The sequence below is a fragment of the Aspergillus ambiguus genome, assembly GCF_047715705.1.
Source record: "Aspergillus ambiguus strain CBS 117.58 unplaced genomic scaffold BDV59scaffold_28, whole genome shotgun sequence".
Lineage (NCBI taxonomy): Eukaryota > Fungi > Ascomycota > Eurotiomycetes > Eurotiales > Aspergillaceae > Aspergillus > Aspergillus ambiguus.
The window spans coordinates 311,455-333,646 of NW_027395541.1; the positions used below are offsets into that span (position 1 = coordinate 311,455).

General features: G+C 54.1%; 8 protein-coding genes across 8 annotated transcripts; 3 read left to right on the forward strand and 5 right to left on the reverse strand.

Moving 5' to 3' along the window:
* Positions 1-717: 717 nt before the first annotated feature.
* BDV59DRAFT_76455 (putative Patatin family phospholipase) lies at positions 718-3,335 on the reverse strand. The gene is made up of 3 exons (XM_073697067.1): positions 2,952-3,335; positions 2,041-2,885; positions 718-1,977 (listed from the first exon to the last, which is right to left on the reverse strand). The coding sequence occupies exons 1-3, from the start codon at positions 3,219-3,221 to the stop codon at positions 771-773; spliced, it is 2,322 nt and encodes a 773-aa protein (XP_073545773.1). The 5' UTR covers positions 3,222-3,335; the 3' UTR covers positions 718-770.
* Positions 3,336-4,075: 740 nt separating this feature from the next.
* BDV59DRAFT_76453 (uncharacterized protein) lies at positions 4,076-5,448 on the reverse strand. The gene is made up of 2 exons (XM_073697066.1): positions 5,147-5,448; positions 4,076-5,080 (listed from the first exon to the last, which is right to left on the reverse strand). The coding sequence occupies exons 1-2, from the start codon at positions 5,377-5,379 to the stop codon at positions 4,339-4,341; spliced, it is 975 nt and encodes a 324-aa protein (XP_073545774.1). The 5' UTR covers positions 5,380-5,448; the 3' UTR covers positions 4,076-4,338.
* Positions 5,449-5,598: 150 nt separating this feature from the next.
* On the reverse strand, positions 5,599-7,154 carry BDV59DRAFT_183543 (uncharacterized protein). Its single transcript, XM_073690542.1, has one exon. The coding sequence runs from the start codon at positions 7,003-7,005 to the stop codon at positions 5,626-5,628; it is 1,380 nt and encodes a 459-aa protein (XP_073545775.1). The 5' UTR covers positions 7,006-7,154; the 3' UTR covers positions 5,599-5,625.
* Positions 7,155-7,282: 128 nt separating this feature from the next.
* On the forward strand, positions 7,283-11,689 carry BDV59DRAFT_183544 (proteasome regulatory particle base subunit RPN2). The gene is made up of 5 exons (XM_073690543.1): positions 7,283-7,642; positions 7,765-7,934; positions 8,003-8,526; positions 8,584-10,848; positions 10,912-11,689. The coding sequence occupies exons 1-5, from the start codon at positions 7,503-7,505 to the stop codon at positions 11,206-11,208; spliced, it is 3,396 nt and encodes a 1,131-aa protein (XP_073545776.1). The 5' UTR covers positions 7,283-7,502; the 3' UTR covers positions 11,209-11,689.
* A 259-nt stretch (positions 11,690-11,948) lies between these two features.
* Positions 11,949-14,198, forward strand: BDV59DRAFT_183545 (putative acyl-CoA dehydrogenase). The gene is made up of 5 exons (XM_073690544.1): positions 11,949-12,277; positions 12,348-12,359; positions 12,420-12,682; positions 12,749-13,490; positions 13,547-14,198. Exons 1-5 carry the CDS (start codon positions 12,163-12,165, stop codon positions 14,038-14,040), a joined length of 1,626 nt encoding a protein of 541 aa, XP_073545777.1. The 5' UTR covers positions 11,949-12,162; the 3' UTR covers positions 14,041-14,198.
* A 248-nt stretch (positions 14,199-14,446) lies between these two features.
* Positions 14,447-18,687, forward strand: spt5 (transcription elongation factor spt5). The gene is made up of 6 exons (XM_073690545.1): positions 14,447-14,721; positions 14,877-15,095; positions 15,155-15,382; positions 15,472-16,952; positions 17,007-17,752; positions 17,817-18,687. Exons 2-6 carry the CDS (start codon positions 14,988-14,990, stop codon positions 18,434-18,436), a joined length of 3,183 nt encoding a protein of 1,060 aa, XP_073545778.1. The 5' UTR covers positions 14,447-14,721; positions 14,877-14,987; the 3' UTR covers positions 18,437-18,687.
* A 32-nt stretch (positions 18,688-18,719) lies between these two features.
* Positions 18,720-20,393, reverse strand: triA (putative mRNA capping nucleoside-triphosphatase). The gene is made up of 4 exons (XM_073690546.1): positions 19,944-20,393; positions 19,423-19,872; positions 19,010-19,365; positions 18,720-18,954 (listed from the first exon to the last, which is right to left on the reverse strand). Exons 1-3 carry the CDS (start codon positions 20,181-20,183, stop codon positions 19,195-19,197), a joined length of 861 nt encoding a protein of 286 aa, XP_073545779.1. The 5' UTR covers positions 20,184-20,393; the 3' UTR covers positions 18,720-18,954; positions 19,010-19,194.
* On the reverse strand, positions 20,394-21,864 carry BDV59DRAFT_183550 (uncharacterized protein). The gene has a single exon (XM_073690547.1). The coding sequence runs from the start codon at positions 21,596-21,598 to the stop codon at positions 20,708-20,710; it is 891 nt and encodes a 296-aa protein (XP_073545780.1). The 5' UTR covers positions 21,599-21,864; the 3' UTR covers positions 20,394-20,707.
* Between the last annotated feature and the right edge of the window lie 328 nt (positions 21,865-22,192).

Consider the following 22,192-nt stretch of genomic DNA (forward strand, 5'->3'; position numbering starts at 1 on the left):
TAACCGCCGAGCCAAGTGGGCGTGTTGACGGGCAGATGCAGTAGTTCGCCAGGGGTTGGAGGAGCTTGTATTGGCCAGCATGAGCCGGTCGAGGGTTATTCTTAGCAAATTGTCCAAGTGAGGGGGGAAACAACTTAATTAAGTGCAGTTTCTATAATTGTCTCTGCGTAATTCAACCAAATTTAGCACAAAGAGTTGGGTCAACTTGCATTGGCGAAGCGCCGGCATGACTGACTCTGACACGCCGGCTGGTCTTCCCCGCGCGACCTTGTAGATCATCGGGGGACTCATTCGTCCATCGATATCTGACATACATCCGCCCGCCTTTTATGGTGGGTTACATGGTAGGTTCCTCCATCCGGGGCGTCCCGCCAGCTCCATCCCAATGTCAGCCTTTCGATGTGTTCCGCCTACGTCGGACAAATGTAGAGTCTCGTGGACATCTGCAGCCAGGTTCTATCTCTTTAATAACAGTATAACAAAATATACATTGTCCAACTTTGGAGTCTACTGTTTTTGTCACATTGACAACGTTCAACACCATTGTAGCGGGCTTGTTGAGTCTATGAATAGGCCAATAACGCCATACTGTATGCTACCCCGCATATTCAACGCCTGCGACCTATCAACACATAAGAAAAACAGGAGAAAGCAAGAATCATGACTACGAGGACATCCATTCATCAATGGAGGTCCTTGCTAGTGCTTTGTAATCAGTACTCGGATTGACGCCCATGTACTACCTAGGCAGTGTCATGTATCCTGCGGAGCTACCCGCTGTTGCAGGTCTGTAAGTTGGAAACACTGCGGGGCGGTATATCAGTTAATCCAAACGCGCCCGTGGGCGTCATGAGGAGCTGGCTCTGCGAGGTCGCATTGGAGGGTTGTCTGCTGGTATTGCTGATGGATGGCCGTCTGGAGTGGACAGGCGAGAATGACTCGCTTAGGGGTCGACCAGTATGCATGGTGGCTACCACGTCATGGTGGTCATGCGACTCTGGGTCCCAAGAAGGCAATCGTTTAATCGACTCGGGCCGTTTTGCAACAGCTTCGTGGGGTACGCTCTTCCGGTCAGGCCCGTCCAAAACAGATGGGAAGTCTCTTTGACGACTTTGGAAAGCGCGTTCTGCTTCCTCTGGTAACCAAGCATGCCCCGTAGGCTCTGATGACTTTTCTGGCGAAGTGGCACTGCAGGCCCTTCGGAAGGGAGGCCTCGATTGACGGTAAGTACCATCCACACGCTTGTATTGCCCGGTGTCATGGCTGTAGGAGCTCCTCCGACTCGACAAGCGTCGTTGGTTTCCGTCGTCGTTGTAAGATCCGGATGGTTGGCGATGAAGGCCCACTACTTGTAAATCTCTCTGGTCAAAATTGAAAGTGACCCTCGCTCGCATCTGCTGGATGGCCGAATCGAGTGCTAGCTCAATAGCACAATGATTCCGGATACGGCTGAGCTTCGGCCATGTCGCTTGCTCTCCACGGTCGATAGCCCTCTTCAGAAATTCCGCCGTTGGGTTCTGCAATATCATCGGGAGATCGCTGTAGGTCGTCTGAGGGTAGATATTAATATCTCCCGAGTATTTTTGGTTCACGACCGATACCACTTTCGTCAGGGCATTCGGAAAGATTCCCATGTCAGCGGCCAACGACAACCGATACAAAACCTCATCCTTTGCGAGGTCCGTCATGAGAGGAATCCAGCGAAGCCATCCCTGCTCCGGAAAGAGCGGAGTCGCTCCATTCCTGGGATAGTCATCCTTCGGAAGGAACGGAACTACATGGGGGTTGACCTGTGAAACAATGAAATGATTGACGTTGAACATCTCTGATAGACGATTCATGGGCAAGTCTCCATCCACAGATCCATCAATATAGTGCTTATGTAGGCCATCCCATGGGACTGGAATCCCAGTGATCGGATCCTTTGCCATGAGAACGGGTGGCGTGAATACCAATGGGACAGAGCATGAAACAGCGCTGGTGAAATTAGCCCTCGAGATCTTTTGAATAAGGGAAGGATGCGATGTAAGAGGGACTTACACGGCAGACCAAATCAGAACATTAGGGGCAGTGATATAATTCAACAGCCTAGGGAGTTCGTAAACTCCGGCGCACGAAACGCAGATATTCAAGATCCTCCGGCTTCTGTTGTATGCCTCCTGGAAGGTCATATCGCCCAGCCATGACCTTAGGCTGCTGACCAAATATGTAATATCCATGAATGACCCGTACTTGAGGAATCGGGAAACCTTCTGGAGGATTGTCTCCTCTTGACCGGGTGCATTGAACACGCACATGTCCCTGCGTGCGTAGTTCTCGAGAACCTCAGGAAGTTCGTCTTCAGTGTGACAGCAGAAGACAGCGGCAACCACACTCCCGGCCGAGGCGCCGGAGATGATGCGTGGCATCAGGTTATTCTCCCACAATGTTTTGAGTACACCGATATGCGACATTCCGAAAGCACCGCCCCCAGAAAGCAATAATGCACTCCGGCCGAAGGCTTGTCGTGCTTCTAGTAGCTGCTCAAGGATATGCCTCATCTTTGTTCCATCACATCGACTCTTCACTGATAGCTCGACCAGCGATGAGATAGTATCGACAGCGGTCGTGATATAACGGTCGATCAGTTCTTTTGTGCCAACATGCGAGTACCGGTACAGAGCAGCGTTGCTCATGTCTCCCAGATCCCGACTGAGAGAGGTACGGATCAAGAACAACATGCGACTGGTATCGCAATTGATCCGGGCTTCCTCCAGCTGACTCAGGCGTTCACGAACAAGACAGGGATTGTATTCGGAGCATTCGAGCGTCTGTTTCCAGTTGTTGTTGCCCTCCAGCTCATCAAGTTCACCGGCGCACTCTTTCCACTCGATGTATGATACGGCCTGGTGCATGTATGTCAACGACAAAAGTCACATGTCTCGATGTACAAGAGGTAAAAGGAGACTCACATTGCGCATCTTAAGATATAAGATTTGCTTGCGATCCTCGGTATCCAGAGGTAACCTTCGCTGGCCTTTGACAGACCCATCCACCGGAACGCCGTACCAGGTATCGCCTGCCCATGCCAGTGGATTCCTCAACACCGAAGATAATGTGGGAAGCGAGATCGACTTCAGGCGAGACCACCGCTGGTCCCGCTCCAGAATTGACCTGGCATTGCGCTTCGCCCTAGTATGGCAATGCGAGCGAGCTATTGTGGAGTCTTGCAGTAGAGACATGACAGTTTCCTGGTGAGACAAGGAGCCATCCGTTCCGCCGAGAGACCGCGCGATATTTGGTTGTAGTAGTCGATCGCTATTGATATACGACCAACGGGGCCAACAAGAGGGTAAAGACGACCGTAGCTGACAAGGAAGACTGTTGTAAGAAGCGGACAGGGGCGTCCTTAGCGCACATGAGAGTATCGTAAGGGAAATAAAGGGTGGCAGGGAGATGGATGTAGTCAGATGAACGGGCAATCACTGCTTAGTATAACAACGGTCACAGGTCACGAGGGACATGGGATTGTTGGCCTGAGGCGTTCTTGGGCGGAGGCTGCCGCTCGCCACCCTCGAGTTACCCTTCCATTACTTCCGGAACCCGTCGTCAAGTCCAGGTCATGCCCAGGAGATCGTTCAAGATCGTCCCTGCTTTGGGTCTTCTATAGCGAGTTTCAGCAATCCAACCTCCCCAACTCCTTCACTACATCAGGAATGCTACAACCGTATCCTGCGCCTGTAACTCGGTGTTCCCGAAAGTGGTTGGTAGGACATACTTTAACGAGAGAGTCGGTCTACGGCCACGTTGCTCGAAAAGACTTCTGGATATGACCTCATCTCCCCCACACTACCCCTCGGGGCTAGTGGGGATGGTGGATCGCAAATTCCAGCAGAGCGGGCGAATGCAAGCGATGGGATAGAAGTCATGGGTCATGCATACTGCTCTTCGCCCCTTATATGTTTCGAATTACAGCCATCCATCTCTCAGTTGGACAGGAGTCTGTTTGGGGATTGAGTCAGTTAGCAGATCCTCCTGCTGACCGGGAGAGACCAGGGAAAGATCCATGTCGAACAGGCTCGCCCTACATGACTACTCCTGCTGTTCCATCACGAAACAGGTCGGAAAAGAAACGCCCGATAGAGAGATGATCAGATAGATTCTTGCGGTGATTCATTATTGTATCATGTTCCGGCTGAATTTCCCCAAGTAGACATTGCGCAAACATTTGGCATGATACCACCAATATCACATGCCGTTCGAGACCTGCATGTGAGCGAATAAAGGTCAAACTTAAAGTCTTCGGGTAAGAAGCGGGCTCACTCTCTATCGAGAAAGCCTATCTAACCATCGAGAATTTCAACTTGGTTGGCGCAGCCAGTTTCTCAACGCATCTCTCGCTTGCGACTCGGCTCCGATCTCTCTCCAGAAATGCCCAGCACCGCCGATTTCCACCGACCGAAATCTGCTCCTTGGCATCTTATTCAGTTCTTCGCTCCATTTCCGTAGCTTGGAAGCAGATGTAAAACTATCCTGGTCGCCATAGATGGCCAGTGTTGGATATGTACAGAGCTGGTCAGCCGGGTTGGGGCAAGGAAACTGTCTCGGATTATTTGAAGCAGTGTCTCTGATATCCAATGACGGTCTCGTGAAAAGAGTCAGAAACTGGCTAACCGGGGGGAGAAGAGGCGATATTAAGAGATACGAGAGGCTTGTTTTCGTAATGTCTACCAGACAAGAATCATTGGGGGAGGATGGGCGCTCTGTTTGCGTGTCATCGGTCGACAGCACATATATGTGCCTTGCGGCCTGAAGAATATCGTGAAAGAGTGTCTCGTCGATACTCCCTTTGAACAAATCCCCAACGACACTAATCGAGGGAAGATTGGAGGCTATGAATGAGCCGTAGGAGTACCCACCCAGCGTAAGATGGACATTCGCAGAGATTCCGCCATGCTGTGAGATAGGCGCGTCATCACTTTCGCGTCCACGCCTCGATAGCATATGAAGGTAGATCAACATGAACCCATAGAACGAGAGGTAATCCGCCACTTCAGGCCGAGAGGTCCAGCTTGTCCGACCGTCTGAGTCGGCGGCACCACTGCAATAGAATTCAGTACGTTCCTCGGTAGGTTGGCTGGAAACGATGGGGAGAAGGGATATCTACCGGAAGTTAAACGTGCCCACGATATATCCATGCTCTAGTAGCTCCCCTCCGATGAAGCTAACTACTGGATCATCGTAGCATCCACCAAGCGCCGCATATGGGTGCGCAACGATCGCTCCACGTACCGGTCTCGTGGATGAGCACCCGTCCGGGAGATAGAGTCGACAGTCAAGTCGGGTTCCGTCATGAACCGAGGGGATGGTGAAAGCAAAGGTTGGTGCGGCAAGATACATCTCATAACCGAAACTGGCCCGAAGGTCAATTCTGGCATACAGTCGATATGTGAATCATGATAGTTGAAGTAGTGGAGTTTATTTCGTGGGGACACAAGCAGCGGTCGAAAGCATGTTTGTTGGCCAAAGCGCCCGCTGTGATCCGTGCTTCCTCCGGGTTTCCATCTTACTGCACTACTACAGATACACAGTTCTATATGAATTCTTCAATTCTAAGTTATCCATTAATATTATAAAAGGGTGCGATCAGGCTTCTGGAAGTAGCCAGGCTGGATCTGGCTCCTCATCCGCATCTGACCGTGAGACGGCGTCATGACTATGTGCATCAGGGTCTTTCAATAGATCCTCTGGTGGTTCAGGGTTATCGATCCCGAGAGGATCTGATTGAGGCTCATGCCCTGCATCAGGGTGACTCTCTGGCTGTTCTCCTTTCTCTGCAGGATAGATCTCATCTTCTGACACCCCGAAGGCGTCGAGAAGCCGAGTTCGTGCCTCCCGTAGTGCCTCCAGTTCGGCGGCGATACAGCAAATAAGTAAACTCCAGTCCTTTTCTTCTGCAATCTCCAGATGATACTCAATGCGTGCAGTAGTATTCCCCAGATCTTCCAGGATCTCCCGGACTTTGCCAGTCTCCGCTTGAGTTCCGGAGAGCCCATCGGCCTTCAAAATCTGAGACTGTCGTTCAATAGACTGACGCATTGTAGCCCGTAATCTCTTCTCGAATCCGGAAACCTCCCCAACTACCTGTTTCCACACGCCACCCCCTTCTTCGAGCGCCTGGATTTCCGCGATAATTTCCTCTTGTCGCTCCTGGAGGCCCGACTGTTCCATATCCCAACACTCTTTTGCCATATCGAGGGTACGTCGTTTCGGATTTAACGTGTAGAAAGTCGTCTGCTCGGGATTGACGGGGTAAGGTTCCACAGGGGGGCTTTGGAGGAACTTCTGGATTTTCGACTCTAGCAAGGAGAGCGAGGCCTTGTAGGAAGATAGTTTAGATTCGACGGAATTATCAATTTGCGACAGCTTTTGAAGAACATTTCTATGTCTTGCTTTCATCTGGGACAATCTAGTCTCCATATCGTGGATTTCGGTTTCAAGCGAGGCACTTTCGGCACGGAGCTCCTTGGAGCGTTGACTTTCCCTGTTGTTGTGTATTGTCGAGATAGCCTTCTCCAATCCGTCACGCTTTCTGTTATATTCATCGACCTCCCCAAGTGCATTCCTTCTCTCATCGGCCCGGGATGTCAGTATGTCACGTTCCTCCTCCCGGAGCTTCAACAGGTCATAGATGGATCTGAAGATGTCTTCGCGTGCGGCCCGTAGGCTGATCTTCTCTGCAGCTGGCTGTCTCACCGGTACAGTAGCAACCCCATGGGAACTACTTCTTTGGGACGACTGCGTGCCGCTTCTTCCAGGAGACAAGGTCCGATCGCCATCTTGTAGCGGCCTTCCGAGACCGGCCAAGAGGCCGTCGCTCTGGGCGTCGATAAGTACTTGTAGACGTCGCTGGATGTGTTTTGCTTGACGGTTAATATATACTAGGGGGTCTTGGTGGTAAGCAGACGTTCTTATAGGGAGCGATAGCAGTGATTCCTTTCTGTGTTGAGGAACTGTCGACATCATGTATAAACAAAGGGGTCAAAGGCGGTTACGCAGTGATGGAGAGAGCGCTTGCAGTAAGGACTGGAAGGAAACTGAGGAAACCCCTGCAAACACAGCATGAGAAACGTCCCTTGAAGTCTTTTTATCTTCCCATGCACATCAGTTCCCGCTGCCTCGTGATTCGGATTAGGATTAGGCTGTCGGGGCGCATGCCATCATCCTGTCACGTGAGCGGTTCGGCGGGTGACAGCAACCACACGCGCAGTCTCTCGACAGCTTCCGTCAGCAGTCCGTTGACGTGTGTACCAGCAGCCAGCTTCTTCCTCCGATCTTCCTCCTCCTCACCACATTGTCACCTGTTCTCCCTTCCCTTCATTTCTTCATCTCCATTCCCTCTTGTTTACGTTTCTTTCGGTTTGTGGCCGAGCTTTCCAACCTTGCTTCGCCTCCCTGGACCGAATCAGAGCTACGTCGAAGCTATCGCCTCATCCCTCTTGCGATAGCACAATTCTTAAGAGATGGTTGGACTTGCGTCAGCCGCCGGTCTTGTCGGCTTTCTGTCCGAGCCTGATCCAGAACTGAGAGTCTTTGCTTTGAAGACCCTGGACTCGCAGATCGATCTCCTCTGGACAGAAGTTGTGGATGCTGTTCCTCAAATGTTCGTACCCTCATCAGCCTAGCTCTGTGGCTACACTATCGTTTTTAATTCATCCATTCCCATCTTTCCCAACTCATAACCCACTCGAAATGATTTGGAGCTGATGAGTTATGTCTTTACAGAGAGGCCCTTTACGAAGATGAGTCCTTCCCGGAGCGCGGACTTGCCGCCTTAGTGGCAGCTAAGGTCTACTATCACCTCCAAGAATACAATGAAAGTATGGTATTCGCGCTTGGAGCTGGAAAGCTCTTCCAGCTGGACAACGGCGGCGAATTTGAGGAGACTATCATCGGTAAGTTTAATGGGACACCCATCCACCTCAAAGCCCGAATTGCCTCTGACGGAGTTCCCTTCTTTCAGCTAAGTGCGTCGATACTTTCATCTCTCTCTCCGCCGCCCAACGCCCTGCTGCTGGTGACCAGCCCCCCAACCTGAATACCGCCTTCCCGACCTCTGGTGAAGGAGCCACTAGTACCTCCGCCAGCCTGACATCTCCGATCACTCCCTTCTCCCAGTCAGCACTGCCGTCGAAGTCTCTGCTTTCTCGACAAGAACTGCCCGGTATGGACGCCACGTATCCTGGTGGCGAGGATGCCACCGTTAGTCATGTTGAGACTCCCCTCGTTTTGAGACGCGGAGTTCAGGGGCAGTTGCAGTCGGTTATCGAGCGGCTATTCGAGCAGTGCTTCCTTCAGAAACGCTATCGCCAGGTGATCGGCATTGCAATCGAAGCGAAGAACCTAGATGTGCTTCGGAGAACGATCATCAGAGCTAGCGAAGATGAGAAGAAACAGCACGGCGAATCCCGTCGGAGTGAAGAGCTTATGGAGTACGTATTGGACATCTGCATGAGTGTTGTGCAGGAGCGTGCTTTCCGAAACGAGGTAAATAAATATCTGATATCTGTCCGATCATCAAGATTCTATGCTGACTCGACGCAGATCCTGAAGCTCATCCTCGAGCTCTTGAATGAGATTCCTGCCCCCGATTATTTCTCCATCGCGAAATGCGTTGTGTACCTTAATGAGCACTCGATGGCCTCTGTTATCCTTCGGCAGTTGGTCGACAAAGGCGATGCACGGTCCCTCGCCGTCGCCTACCAGATATCGTTCGACCTGTACGATAACAGCACCCAAGAGTTCCTTCAGAAGGTCCGCCAGGAAATTGCGGAGCTTGTGCCGGAGAGCACCGAAGCGGCGAAGCAGGATTCGACGGAGGGCAACCAGGAGGAGGCAAAGGAATCTGACCCTTTGTTGGCAGATCAGTCCAGCTCGACGCAACCTAGGGACATCGGTGCCGGTGGGGATACCAAGGTCTCACCCGAGGGGCAGACGGCATACAAGAACATTCTGGATATACTTGACGGCATCAAGTCCATTCAGCTCAACCTGGAGTTCCTTTATCGAAGCAACAAAGCGGATATCGCAATCCTGAACAAGGTGCGAGACAGCTTAGAGGCGCGGAACTCCATCTTCCACACTGCTGTCACGCTCTCTAATGCTTTCATGCATGCGGGTACCACGCACGATAAGTTCTTCCGAGACAATCTTGAATGGCTTGGGAAGGCCGTCAACTGGTCAAAGTTCACTGCGACGGCCGCTCTGGGTGTCATTCACCGCGGAAACCTGAGCCAGGGCCAGAAACTTTTGCAGCCGTATCTTCCTAAAGAGCACATTGCTGGGGTTGGTGGATCAGGCTCCGCTTACAGCCAAGGAGGATCATTGTATGCTTTCGGACTGATCTACGCGAATCATGGCGGCATGGCTGTTGACCTCATCCGGGATCACTTCAAGAAGGCTACTGAAGAAGTTGTTCAGCATGGAGGTGCCTTAGGTCTTGGTGTCGCAGGCATGGCAACAGGCGATGAGGGTATCTACGAGGATCTCCGGAACGTTCTCTACACGGATTCCGCCCTCAACGGTGAGGCCGTCGGTCTTGCTATGGGTCTTGTCATGTTGGGAACCGGCAACATGAAGGTTTTGGAGGATATGATCCAATATGCGCACGACACGCAGCATGAGAAGATCGTTCGTGGCTTGGCTATGGGTATGGCCTTGATCATGTACGGCCGCCAAGAAGCAGCCGACGAGTTGATCAACGGTCTCTTGGGAGACCCCGACCCCACTCTGCGCTACGGTGGTATCATGACAATTGCCCTTGCTTACTGCGGAAGCAGCAGCAACAAGGCTGTCCGCAAGCTTCTGCACGTAGCCGTGAGCGATGTCAATGACGATGTGCGCCGGATTGCGGTGCTGAGCTTGGGTTTCATCCTCTTCCGGAAGCACCAGAGCGTTCCTCGTATGGTCGAGCTTCTTTCGGAATCGTACAACCCCCATGTTCGGTATGGTGCGGCAATGGCTCTGGGTATCTCTTGTGCTGGTACCGGTCTGGATGAGGCGCTTGATCTCCTGGAACCGATGCTGAAAGATTCCACCGACTTTGTCCGCCAGGGAGCTTTGATTGCGCTTGCCATGGTGTTGGTGCAGCAGAATGAGGCCATGAATCCTCGCGTCAGCAGCCTCCGTAAGGCGATGATGAAGATGATCGGCGATAGACACGAGGATGCTATGGCGAAGTTTGGCTGTGCGGTCGCCCTTGGAATCATCGATGCCGGTGGCCGTAACTGCACCATCAGCTTGCAGACGCAGACCGGTAACCTGAACATGCCCGGAATTGTTGGTGCGGCTGTCTTCACGCAGTATTGGTACTGGTTCCCTCTCACGCATTTCCTGTCTCTCAGCTTCGCCCCGACAGCGGTCATTGGTGTGGACCAGAAGCTTGAGGTTCCGTTCTTCAAGTTCCACAGCAACACCCGGCCGAGCCTCTTCGACTACCCTCCTGAGCAGCAGGTCAAGGCAGAGGAAGCGCCCGAGAAGGTGAAGACGGCCGTTCTTTCTACGACCGCACAGGCCAAGCGTCGTGCGCAGCGCCGGGAAAAGCAACAGCGTCGGGAGAGCATGGACATTGATCAGACTCCCACCACCCCGAAGGTTTCGGAGCAGGTGCCTGAGCGGATGGATACGGAGGAGAGCGCCACTAAAGGCGAGGATGAGACCAAGGAAGGAGAGAAGGAGGCCGGTGAGGGCCAGAAAAAGAAGGTGGAGCGGGAGAAGGTGGGATATGAACTGGAAAACATGTCCCGCGTCCTTCCCGCTCAACTGAAGTATCTTACCTTCCCCGACCCGCGGTATGAACCAGTCAAGCGAGTAAGTTCCCAATATACAGAATGCTTTCCACGAGACCTCTATGCTAACGTTGGACCTTTCTAGCCTACTGGTGGCGTCGTGGTTGTGCTTGACAAGACCCCCGAAGAGCCACGGGAAACGATTGAAATGAAGGCGAGCAAGGAGGTCAAGCAGCCTGCTGCCACCCCCGAGACGTTCCAGGAGCGCCTCCAGGCGGCCATTGGAGGCGCTGGGCCTGAGACGCCTCAGCGCGGACTGTCCAGTGGCATGAACCTGCAGGGACCGCCGAGTGCGTGGACGGCGGTTGATGAAGATGATGAGAATGGCGAAGACGCGCCCCTTCCAGACGAGTTCACGTACGAGTCGGACGGAGAGGAGTAAAGGGAGTCGGAGAGTTGGTAGTCACACCTCCCGGATTTTGGGGGATGCTGTATTACTAGATTACCTAATTACGGATCTATGTCTTATAGGGGGAAACCATGCATTGATGTGTTGATTCTGTTGACTTGAAATTCTTTTGCATAGGGCAGAGGTGGTGGTGGTTGTACTTCGAGTAGATCAAGTGTACTAAATGCTTTCGGATTTTTCCAGCCTGAAGTACTGCGTACTCCGTAACGTCCCTGGATGTACCGGAAGAGTGTATCCATTGATCGTTTTCAGCCTCCACCGCAACTAACCCAGGTGGGCAGGCGATGCGATGTTCCACTTGACAACACTGCGATCCGCCAGATGGATATCTCCAGGCGATATGGGTCTTTTGGGGAAGTTCCTCCGTGCATGCGGAGGATGTACCAGAGAGCCCGGGACAAATCAGGGACGCAGGGATGGTAATAGGGGGAGAGATTCACATGTTGGATTCCAAGGTTGTTTGTCCGCCGCATGAAGTTTCAAAGGGAGAAAGAAAAGAATGCGTGTGATCACGTGGACATCCATAGCCTCGGCAATTTCCCGAACAGGAAGGATCGCCACGTGCCCCGATGACGCAGTGTTGACCAATGGCGGACGCGCCAAACCGTCTTCAAATGACCGATCCGGGCGTCCGATTGGTGGCGCTGGGACGGGTGCATGTGAAATGCCTTTGCGAGAGGTCATCATCATCGCCGACAACTCCCTTGTCGGCATATCCACACACATCACCACTGTCTTCTTCTCTTCTAGCTGTACCTTGATTATTGATTGCTTTGCCCCCGTGACGGAGTCCTCCGTGTTTGGCCCCGAGTATATTTTACCCACTCGCCTACCTCATTCTCTATTCCTCTTCCTTTTACCCCAGATTTTTTCCCCCCATTACCTCCCTCCGCCTTTTCTCACATCTCACCCTCTCGCCATCCCACCATGTCCAAAACTTTCTCCCAAGCCGACGTCTCGTCGCATAACAAGCCTGATAACCTTTGGGTGGTTATCGACGAGGATGTTTACGATTTGACCAAGTTCCAAGAGGAACACCCTGGTATGTTGCGCCCTGATCGGACCCTTGGTCTGCTGAGTACCGGCTATATATGCTAACCCCATGCCAACAGGTGGAAAGAAAAGTACGTGATTCTCCCATCGTGGCTCTCTCGCCTACCCGTATTGACATCACCCCTTTCTAGTCCTCACACGCGTCGCCGGAAAGGATGCGTCGAAGCAGTTTTGGAAGTATCACAACGAGGGGATCCTGAAGAAGTACAAGGGGCAGCTTCAAATCGGTTCGCTGGATTCCAAGAAGGCTGCTGCTCCCGAGCCGGCTCCAGCCAAGAAGGAGCCCTCCAAGCCTCAAGCGGCCCCCGTGGATATTGCTTCAGCCAAGTCCGATGAGCCTCAAGACCCCTTCGGTGAATTGATTCCGTTCTCCGACCCTTCCTGGTACCAGGGTGTAAGTTTTTCTCTCGCAGGCTGTGAGTATTGCTGTGGATGACCATGCTGACGGTGTTGGTCCTAGTATCACTCCCCTTACTTCAACCAGACCCATGCTGCGCTGCGTGAAGAGATCAGACAGTGGGTGGAGAGCGAGATTGAACCCAACGTGACGGAGTGGGACGAGGGCAAGAAGGTCCCCGACCACGTGTACAAGCAGATGGGCGAGCGTGGGTACCTCGCCGGTCTGTTGGGTGTGAAGTACCCCGTCAACCATACCCCGTATCGTGTGCAGTCGGTTGCTCCCGAGAACTGGGACCTGTTCCACGAGATGCTTCTCACCGATGAGCTCTCGCGTGTCGGTAGCGGAGGTCTCGTCTGGAACCTGATCGGTGGCTATGGTATCGGATGCCCCCCGCTCGTCAAGTTCGGCAAGAAGCCTCTGGTCGATCGCATTCTCCCGGGCATTCTCGCCGGTGATAAGCGTATCTGTCTCGCCATCACGGAGCCCGATGCGGGAAGCGATGTCGCTAACCTCACCTGTGAAGCCAAGCTGTCGCCGGACGGCAAGCACTACATCGTCAACGGTGAGAAGAAGTGGATCACCAACGGTGTCTGGGCCGATTACTTCACGACCGCCGTCCGCACCGGCGGCGAGGGTATGAACGGCATCAGTGTCCTCCTCATCGAGCGCGAGGCCGGTGGTGTCAGCACCCGGCGCATGGATTGCCAGGGTGTCTGGAGCAGTGGTACCACCTACGTCGCTTTCGAGGATGTTAAGGTGCCCGTGGAGAACCTCATTGGCAAGGAGAACCAGGGATTCAAGGGTAAGTCTTCGGCGCCCATTTCCGTGTGTGTGTCACCAACTGACCCATGCCTACAGTCATCATGACCAACTTCAACCATGAACGTATTGGTATTGTCATCCAGTGCGTCCGGTTCGCCCGCGTGTGCTACGAAGAGTCCATGAAGTATGCCCACAAGCGCAAGACCTTCGGCAAGAGACTCATCGACCACCCCGTCATTCGGATGAAGCTGGCCCAGATGGCCCGTCAGATTGAAGCCACATACAACTGGCTGGAGAACATGATCTACCAGTGCCAGTCGATGGAGGAGACGGAGGCCATGCTCAAGCTGGGTGGTGCAATTGCCGGTCTGAAGGCCCAGTCCACCCAGACATTTGAGTTCTGCGCCCGCGAGGCCAGTCAGATCTTCGGTGGTCTGAGCTACAGCCGCGGTGGCCAGGGCGGTAAGATCGAGCGACTGTACCGTGATGTTCGCGCCTACGCTATCCCTGGTGGAAGCGAGGAGATTATGTTGGATCTGAGTATGCGCCAGAGCTTGCGTGTGCACAAGATGTTCGGCATGAGACTGTAAAGCGCCACTCTTTGGCTTTTTTTCTTACTGTCTGTTTTCTGATATGATTTTACCGTCCTTTTTTATATCCCCCGTTTCTGTTGGGTTGTGGATCTCCAGGTGCTATATAGAGCTTGGTGCTGTGTCGGGGGTTTATGGCTGTGATATCCGACGCTGGCTTTCAATTCATTGTATAATATTTGCTATGGAATTGTGCAAAAGTTTTAACAGCGCCCGTACCGGGTAATCTACCGCGTATTTCCAGTTCAAGTCCAAGGCATGGCTGTAGAGTGGAGATTGTACTCCGTATTTTGACGGGCACTGCTGCCTGGGGCATCATTACGGGAGGCGGCAAACGCCATCTGCGCAAAGCCATCCTCATCAACTGAACGGACCTTGCGACAGACAACTTTCTACGCTCCTCCAAAGGGCATATCCTCCCCCTTGTACGCGCTCCTATCTGCCAGTCTTTCTTTTCAGGGGCGCCATCGTTGTTAGTTCCATCTCCAGCTTCTCTTTGTCTCGTCCTGCAGTCAGCGCATTCTTGTCGCGGTCGCGGATTCGGCGAAGCACCCGGAACCAACGCCGCCCGCCTGGCTGATCATTGTTCGATCACACATCACCAACCTCTTCTTGATCTTTCTCCCTGTTATAATATTGGCTACTGGGGTCCCTGCTGAGCCGTTGAACCTGTGACGAAAAGTAAATCTATCCTCCCCCATCCGTCGAATCATTTCGTCCTTGGCCTCATTACGATCTCTCTTCAATACTCTCCATGATCTCACAGCAACCCTTTCTTGCAAAGGCAAGTTCAAAGTGAAGAAATATCTTGCTAATTCGATCCATCCGTCGCCTAGCTTGTCTACACATATCCCCTTTTCCCATCTCATCTCAACCATCACGGGGTCCCATTCTGTTAAGGATCAATTCTACCCTGAATCTCTTACGGGCAAATCCTCAAAGCCAACATGTCACGAAACTTGCTCGACCAGGACTTCGGATCGGAGGAAGAAGACGACGACTTTAATCCCGCCCCGGCGGATGTGTCAGATGACGAGGACGCGCGGCAAGCAAAGGTCGGTCCGAACACGCCGATGGCAACCATCGCTCCCGATGCTGACGCTGGAGAATGTAGTCTTCGAATCGCGGCCTCGATGACGAAGATGACGAGGATGTCGGCGTCAAGTCTGAACGCCCGGCGGGAGACAGAGACGACGAGGGTGCTGATGAGCCGGAGGATGTAGAACCCGCTGGTCCCGCCGATGATGAAGGCGATGACGATGAAGGCGACGCGGGCGAAGGCGAGGTCGAGGAGGAAGAAGACGAAGAGGAGGAAGACGAAGATGACGAGGACGCTGTTTCGGTGAGTTTTGTTGGCCGACTTCACTGCCCTCTCCCCCTGCCCCCTTCTGGATCCTGTGACGGTTGCTGACCTGGCGGTTCACTCGACAGGGTCGTCCACGAAAACGCAGACGGAGGGGAGGCGTGCACTCCTTCTTCGAGGAAGAGGCTGGTGTCGATGAAGATGAGGACGAGGCCGAGGACGAGGAAGACGAGTTGGCGGAGCTGGGCGGCGAGATGCACCCTGATGACTTGGATGCGCTCCCGGTTGGAGCTGAGACGGACGACCGCCGACACCGACAACTTGATCGCCAGCGCGAGCTGGAAGCAAGCATGGATGCCGAGAAGCAGGCACAAATGCTGAAGGAACGCTACGGACGCAACCGCGCCGCTGCGGCGGATGCTGTCGTCGTCCCGAAACGATTGCTTCTTCCGAGTGTTGAGGACCCAAGTATCTGGGGTGTTCGCTGCAAAGCTGGTAAGGAGCGCGAGGTGGTCTTCGCCATCCAGAAGCGTATCGAAGAGCGTCCCCCGGGCTCGCGGAATCCAATCAAGATTATTTCGGCTTTCGAGCGTGGTGGTGCTATGAGCGGCTACATCTACGTCGAAGCCCGCAGGCAGGCGGATGTATTGGAGGCTCTGCAGGACATGTCCAATGTCTACCCCCGGTCGAAGGTGATTCTCGTCCCAGTCCGGGAAATGCCCGACCTCCTTCGCGTTCAGAAATCCGAAGAGCTGATGCCGGGTGGATGGGTCCGCATCAAGCGTGGTAAGTACCAGGGTGACCTAGCTCAGATCGAAGAGGTGGAGACCAACGGCCTTGGTGTGACGCTTCGCCTCGTTCCCCGGCTCGACTATGGACTGAACGAGGATACGAGTGCTCCTATGGTCGACCCCAAGCGAAAGCGCCCCAACACGAACCCGGCTGTTGCGCGGCCCCCGCAGCGTCTTTTCAGCGAGTCTGAAGCGAAGAAGAAGCACGCCAAGTACCTCTCTGCGACATCTAGTTTGGGAGGAAAGTCGTGGAACTACTTAGGAGAAACCTACTTCGAGGGTTTCCTGATCAAGGACATGAAGGTCCAGCATCTGATCACCAAGAATGTTAACCCCCGACTTGAAGAAGTCACTATGTTTGCTCGTGGTTCGGAGGATGGCACCTCGAACCTTGACCTAGCATCGCTCGCTGAAACCCTCAAGAACCAAACTGCCGAGGACTCATACCTGCCTGGTGATCCAGTGGAGGTTTTCCGTGGTGAACAGCAAGGCTTGGTCGGCCGCACGAGCTCTACCCGCGGAGACATCGTCACGGTCCAAGTTACAGAAGGTGACCTCGCTGGTCAATTAATCGATGCTCCGGTTAAAACCCTCCGCAAGCGTTTCCGCGAGGGTGACCATGTCAAGGTTATCGGCGGTAGCAGATATCAGGATGAACTGGGCATGGTGGTACAAGTGAAGGATGACACCGTCACCCTCCTCAGTGATATGAGCATGCAAGAAATTACTGTCTTCAGCAAGGATCTCCGACTTTCTGCCGAGACAGGCGTTGATGGAAAGCTTGGAATGTTCGACGTCCACGATCTCGTCCAGCTTGAGTAAGTTGTTCCTTTGCCCGGTACGGTTTCCTCCATGTACTGACTAGTCTTTAGCGCCTCGACTGTTGCTTGTATTGTGAAGGTGGATCGCGAATCTTTGAAAGTCTTAGATCAGAATGGTTCTATTCGCACCGTCCTCCCGACCCAGGTCACCAACAAGATCACCCCGCGTCGGGATGCAGTGGCTACTGACCGGAACGGCGCCGAGATTCGACATGGCGATACTGTTCGCGAAGTGTATGGGGAACAGCGCAATGGCGTGATTCTTCACATTCATCGTTCTTTCCTGTTCTTACACAACAAGGCACAGGCCGAGAACTCTGGAATCATCGTCGTCCGGACCACCAATGTCGTCACTGTATCAGCCAAGGGAGGCAGATCTACTGGCCCGGACCTTACCAAGATGAACCCGGCTCTCATGCGGAATGGCATGCCTGGCGCCGGTGGAATGATGGGACCGCCCAAGACTTTCGGGCGGGATCGGATGCTCGGAAAGACGGTCATGGTGCGCAAGGGACCTTTCAAGGGTCTTGTAGGTATTGTCAAGGACGCGACCGATACGCAAGCCCGTGTGGAGCTTCACTCAAAGAACAAGCTCGTGTCGGTCCCGAAGGACATCCTGGTTGTCAAAGACCCCGTCACTGGAGCGACAGTCGATTCGTCCCGTGGCAAGGGCGGTTCCCGCGTCCCATACGGTGCCTCCTCTGGTGCTCCTTCATCCGGATGGCAAGGAAGCCGGACTCCAATGGCTGCCTCTGGGTCCAGAACTCCGGCATGGGGCATGTCATCTTCCGCCCGCAGTGAGTACCCCCAAGCGTCAAACCCCCTCGATACGAATCATTTCACACTAACATCCCGCCCTAGCACCTGCTTGGTCTGGAATGAGCGGTGCTCGCACGCCCGCGTGGAAGATGGACGGCTCACGCACGTCCAACCCCTATGACGGAAACCGCACGGCATACGGCGGCTTCGCATCCGGGTCAAGGACTCCCGCTTGGAACGCCGGCGCCCGAACCCCATACGATTCCGGCTCGGGATCCAGCGGCTTCGATGCCTTCGCTGCCGGCTCCAGAACGCCCGCCTGGAATGCCTCCGGCGGCCGCACCCCGGCTTGGTCTGCCGGCGCCACCGCCAGTAACGGCAGCAAAGACTTCGGCGACTACGACGCCCCGACTCCCGGCGGGAACTATTCCGCACCCACCCCCGGCGCCTACGGCAATGCCCCAACCCCTGGCATGTCTGCGCCCACGCCGGGAGCCTGGCCCGAGAGCGCCCCGACGCCCGGAGCCTTCAATGCGCCCACGCCTGGTGGCTCGTCCAAGCGCGCGTACGATGCCCCAACCCCCGCCGCCTGGGACGGTGGCGGCCGGGCGTACGACGCCCCGACTCCGGCTATGGGAGGTGCTGCGGCAACGCCGGGCGCGGGGTACGGCGACGGCGACGATGGTGGGCCGCGCTACGAAGAAGGAACGCCCAGTCCGTGATGGGATGGGCACGAGTACATTATTGTATTGGTATAAAGCAGTTAGTAGAGAGGAACAGGGGTGCAAAACATCCGGCGTACGGACGATCATCCTTTCTTGAGTTGGTTTCTTCTTCCTGAAGTTGTTATTCTCTTGAGTTTTGTATTCACAATAAAGAAATGATTATTGGGCTGGCCAGTGGTCCTGTATGTCCTATTTGCATTCATCATCGGCAATTTCAGAGGAGCGTCTTCCGTGACTCTGGCACCTGGCTACACTATAGTATGTTTTCTGCAGGACAATGGTTCATTTTCCAGCACGTAGGCGTATTCGTACAGTTCAATCATATGGGCAGTGACTCACGACATGCAAAAAGATAATATATCACAGGAGAAAAAGAGAGGATAGGAAGCATTGCACACGCCGGTAACCAGAACCCAAGGCCATAACGCATCAAAACATCGCGCTGTCTTCGTCATAACCCCAAATCGGCGAGAATTAGTAAAGCACGTATATTAAAAACATCCGAGAAGAAAAGGCTGTGATGGCCCCCCTTAGCAACGAACGGCCAACAGTATCTTGGGGAAAGCATACACCAATTTTTCGCCTGCGCCGCGGGATATACCACCTTTCTGTTTCCCGTGTCCGCGAGAGATGAATATATTACAGTAGTAGTCTAAATGGATTGGAGAATCGGCAACAGGGTGGGAATCATTGCATGAAACAAAGAACGCGAGCGGAAAGGGAAAGAGGAAACGACCCAAGGCGACCTCCAAAGATCATTTGGGTACCGCTCGTGCTAATACACGGACGTTGTCGACGAACCCCTTAATCAGGTCCTCGTACTGGTTCTTGGGATCACCAGCCATAGCCAGCTGGCCCTGGCGGCGGATCTCTGCGGCAGAGACTTCGATTTCGAGCTCGTGTTCAAAATCGCCTTTGGTTGGCGGCTACAGAGACGAGTTAGCTGGGAGCCCCCAGTCAAATGGAGACAATGTGCAACTCACCTCTGACTTGGCTACTTGGGTCAGATCGATCTGGTAGGCCAAATGCCGATAGCTCATCCGATCTTTGTTTCGTTCTCCGCCGCGACCGCGGCTGGCATCTACCACAGGCAGGTGGCTGACATCACCGTCGTAATTGATTTCTAGATTCACGCTGACGCGCCAATCAACGGTCGTGCTGGGACTGTAGATGTCAAGATCTGCGATGCGACACTTGACAATCTTGGCGAGAACTTCACCGGTCCGCTGGTCGACGGTGACTCGGACTTTCGGTTTGTGACGGGGATTGAGATTCTGCCGGATAACAGGCGGGAGTTCGGATGGAGTAACCTCGTAGAAGGTATCCCGCTCCTTCTTATGGGCGTATGACAGGGGAATGCGTCCTGGGGCGGCATGCGGCATGGACGATTTGACGGCTTCATTCAGGAAGTTATTCATGGCGCGATGTTGAGCCTACCGCTCATTAGTTATGGTGTTTTCTTTTTTTCTTAAAAAAAAAAAAAAGAAAGGTAAAATATACGTACCAACGACATGCTGCTTTCAAATGCGGTTCGAAAGCGGGTGCCTTCCTTGTTTATAATGGTCTCTGTCAACACCGGAAGCTGAAGCCGGTCTCCCCGATCCATGTCGATGATTTGCCCCAGCTTCGCTTCCACCTCGATAATGGGACCCTGGCCAGCAGCAGCTGTACCTGCAGGAGCCGCGATGGCATCGTTTCTGAGAACCACATGCTGGAAGAGGAAGTCGCACACCACCTTGGTCATTTCTTCGTGGGGTATGTATCCGGTGATGGAAGGTTCCCATGGTCCTAAGCTCCCTGTCTGCGCAGGCTGGGGTATCGTCTGGGTCACCGGCGGCGGGCCGTTCACCGGGGAAGTCTCAACCGGAACCTTGACCGACTGATCGACGCTGGATGGCTGGGTTGAAATTCGTCGTTGCCGTATTATCCAAGGGTTTTGAGCAGAGTTTCTTGCGTTCTTTGGTATCGGTGGCAGGGGATTGGGGATAATTGGACACCGACCCTTTGTGCGCTCCATCCTTCTTGCATATATCGGGGGTTCGTTGTAACGGCGGCGTTTCACTCGGGGAACGTTCGGGCTCGAGTTCATCTTCACATCCTCGGGCACTTTCGACGGCACAGAAGGCGGATGATCCACTGGCGGGGTGGCTTTCGACGTGGACCTCCGAGGGGGTGGTGAGCTATCCATTGGGAGGGTAGAGTGGGCGGGATGAGACTCCAACCCGCTCGACCGTCGGTCTTTCATGTCGGCACCATTCTCGACGTGGTTCAACTGATGGTGTGACTTGTGGTCAGAGTAGCCCGCAGAACTTTCCTGTCGAGATCCGGAGGGGAACGGGGTTTTCGGGCTGACACTGTCCTCCACTTCCCTTCGGTCTGCTCCCACGGACTGCAGTCGAGATATCTGGTCAGGCCTCGAGTCCGGACGCGGGGGGTGGTGGATTGCAGAAGGAGAGGTGTGAGCCGGAGCATCCGAACCCACCCATGGACTTGACGCTCGGTTTGATAATGAATCCTGACCGGATGATTGAGGTCGCGCGGAAGACGGAGGGGTATTTCGCGGATACGAGGCAGCAGCAGAACCGCGAGGGGTACCTGGCATTGAAGATTGCGTAGGAGGGGAGAAATGCTGCGAGGGGTACGATAGAGGAGCCGCAGCGGTTGGGCTTTCTCTGGTGGGATGGAACGTGTGGGCGGAGGATGAATAGGGGGTCGTGACCGACTGAATGGATTGCGAACGTTGTTGCGCATAGGGCGATTGCTGCGACGGTGGTTGCTGCGACGAGGCATTATATGAGCCAGGGCCTCCGAACGAATCCCGGGAGGACGAAGCGCCGTATGGAGGAGGGGGAGGAAGAGGTGGCGGAGGACTCGGACCCCGTTGGGATTGCGCACCGGCGCCGTAGGTGGTGGACGCGGACGGAGGTTGGTACTGATAGGGAGATTGCAGGGAACCGTAAGAAGAGGAACGGTCTGGGGTGGCATGGGGCCTCTGCAGCGGCGGCGGCTGCGGCGGGTATCCAGAAGGCGGATAAGAGGAGGCAGACGAGGGAGCGTTTTGGTCGCGGGGGGGAAAGACCGCAGGATCCGAAGGGTTGCGCGACGGTTGCGACGAGGAGGGATGCGAAGGAGGCGACGGCGCCGAGGTCGCCGCAGCATCGCTATTCATAATCGTGCGCAAATCCATGGTGAGGAAATGGAAGCGATTCACAGATGGATGAAAGTTCTCAGAGGGGAGTAGATAGCTAGGATGCGGTAGCTAACTATCTCCAGCTAACCCCTTCCACGCCAGCCCCGGACGGCGATTGGGAGAGGAGGAAACGTGGGGGATGGAGGCAATCACCAGAGAAGAGGAGACGAGAGGGAGGTAAAGGAGAGGTGAAGGAGGAGAGGGAGCGAGGGCGACAAAGAGAGGGAGGGATAAGGGGAGGGGAGGAGGAGGAGAGAGAGAAAGAAAGAAAGCGAGCGGAAGAAAGAAAAGCGAAGTCGGGAGGAGGCAGGGCGCCCGCTGATTGGCCGGGGGGTTGTATAGAGCTGGTGCGGTGCGAATTGGCCGAGAAGGAGAGAGAGGAGATGGGGGGGCGGAGGAGGGTCGAATTGATGCGGTCGTCTATCTGGCGTCTGTATCTGATATCGACTTGCATCCGTTCGTTGGTGGTTTGTCTGTCGGTTGTTATCTGGCATGTTGCGTCCTCAGGCAGAAGTATCCTCAGGCATTACTTCCTGAGGCATCCTCAGGCATCTCTCACTCCG

What these genes read in the sequence shown, in the direction of transcription:
- BDV59DRAFT_76453 (XM_073697066.1), bottom strand. Translation starts at nt 5,379, where the DNA reads ATGTATCTTGCCGCACCAACCTTTGCTTTCACCATCCCCTCGGTTCAT. An exon ending in GTGGGCACGTTTAACTTCCG is followed by an intron (nt 5,081 to 5,146) that starts GTAGATATCCCT and finishes ATTCTATTGCAG; the next exon opens with TGGTGCCGCCGACTCAGACG.
- BDV59DRAFT_183543 (XM_073690542.1), bottom strand. Translation starts at nt 7,005, where the DNA reads ATGATGTCGACAGTTCCTCAACACAGAAAGGAATCACTGCTATCGCTC.
- BDV59DRAFT_183550 (XM_073690547.1), bottom strand. Translation starts at nt 21,598, where the DNA reads ATGCTGCGGCGACCTCGGCGCCGTCGCCTCCTTCGCATCCCTCCTCGT.
- BDV59DRAFT_183545 (XM_073690544.1), top strand. Translation starts at nt 12,163, where the DNA reads ATGTCCAAAACTTTCTCCCAAGCCGACGTCTCGTCGCATAACAAGCCT. An exon ending in ACCCTTCCTGGTACCAGGGT is followed by an intron (nt 12,683 to 12,748) that starts GTAAGTTTTTCT and finishes TGTTGGTCCTAG; the next exon opens with TATCACTCCCCTTACTTCAA. An exon ending in GGAGAACCAGGGATTCAAGG is followed by an intron (nt 13,491 to 13,546) that starts GTAAGTCTTCGG and finishes CCATGCCTACAG; the next exon opens with TCATCATGACCAACTTCAAC.
- BDV59DRAFT_76455 (XM_073697067.1), bottom strand. Translation starts at nt 3,221, where the DNA reads ATGTCTCTACTGCAAGACTCCACAATAGCTCGCTCGCATTGCCATACT. An exon ending in TATATCTTAAGATGCGCAAT is followed by an intron (nt 2,886 to 2,951) that starts GTGAGTCTCCTT and finishes TACATGCACCAG; the next exon opens with GCCGTATCATACATCGAGTG. An exon ending in GTTCTGATTTGGTCTGCCGT is followed by an intron (nt 1,978 to 2,040) that starts GTAAGTCCCTCT and finishes TAATTTCACCAG; the next exon opens with CGCTGTTTCATGCTCTGTCC.
- spt5 (XM_073690545.1), top strand. Translation starts at nt 14,988, where the DNA reads ATGTCACGAAACTTGCTCGACCAGGACTTCGGATCGGAGGAAGAAGAC. An exon ending in AGGACGCGCGGCAAGCAAAG is followed by an intron (nt 15,096 to 15,154) that starts GTCGGTCCGAAC and finishes TGGAGAATGTAG; the next exon opens with TCTTCGAATCGCGGCCTCGA. An exon ending in CACGATCTCGTCCAGCTTGA is followed by an intron (nt 16,953 to 17,006) that starts GTAAGTTGTTCC and finishes ACTAGTCTTTAG; the next exon opens with CGCCTCGACTGTTGCTTGTA.
- triA (XM_073690546.1), bottom strand. Translation starts at nt 20,183, where the DNA reads ATGACCAAGGTGGTGTGCGACTTCCTCTTCCAGCATGTGGTTCTCAGA. An exon ending in TTGAAAGCAGCATGTCGTTG is followed by an intron (nt 19,873 to 19,943) that starts GTACGTATATTT and finishes AATGAGCGGTAG; the next exon opens with GCTCAACATCGCGCCATGAA. An exon ending in CCCAAGTAGCCAAGTCAGAG is followed by an intron (nt 19,366 to 19,422) that starts GTGAGTTGCACA and finishes TCGTCTCTGTAG; the next exon opens with CCGCCAACCAAAGGCGATTT.
- BDV59DRAFT_183544 (XM_073690543.1), top strand. Translation starts at nt 7,503, where the DNA reads ATGGTTGGACTTGCGTCAGCCGCCGGTCTTGTCGGCTTTCTGTCCGAG. An exon ending in GTGGATGCTGTTCCTCAAAT is followed by an intron (nt 7,643 to 7,764) that starts GTTCGTACCCTC and finishes ATGTCTTTACAG; the next exon opens with AGAGGCCCTTTACGAAGATG. An exon ending in AGCGTGCTTTCCGAAACGAG is followed by an intron (nt 8,527 to 8,583) that starts GTAAATAAATAT and finishes GACTCGACGCAG; the next exon opens with ATCCTGAAGCTCATCCTCGA.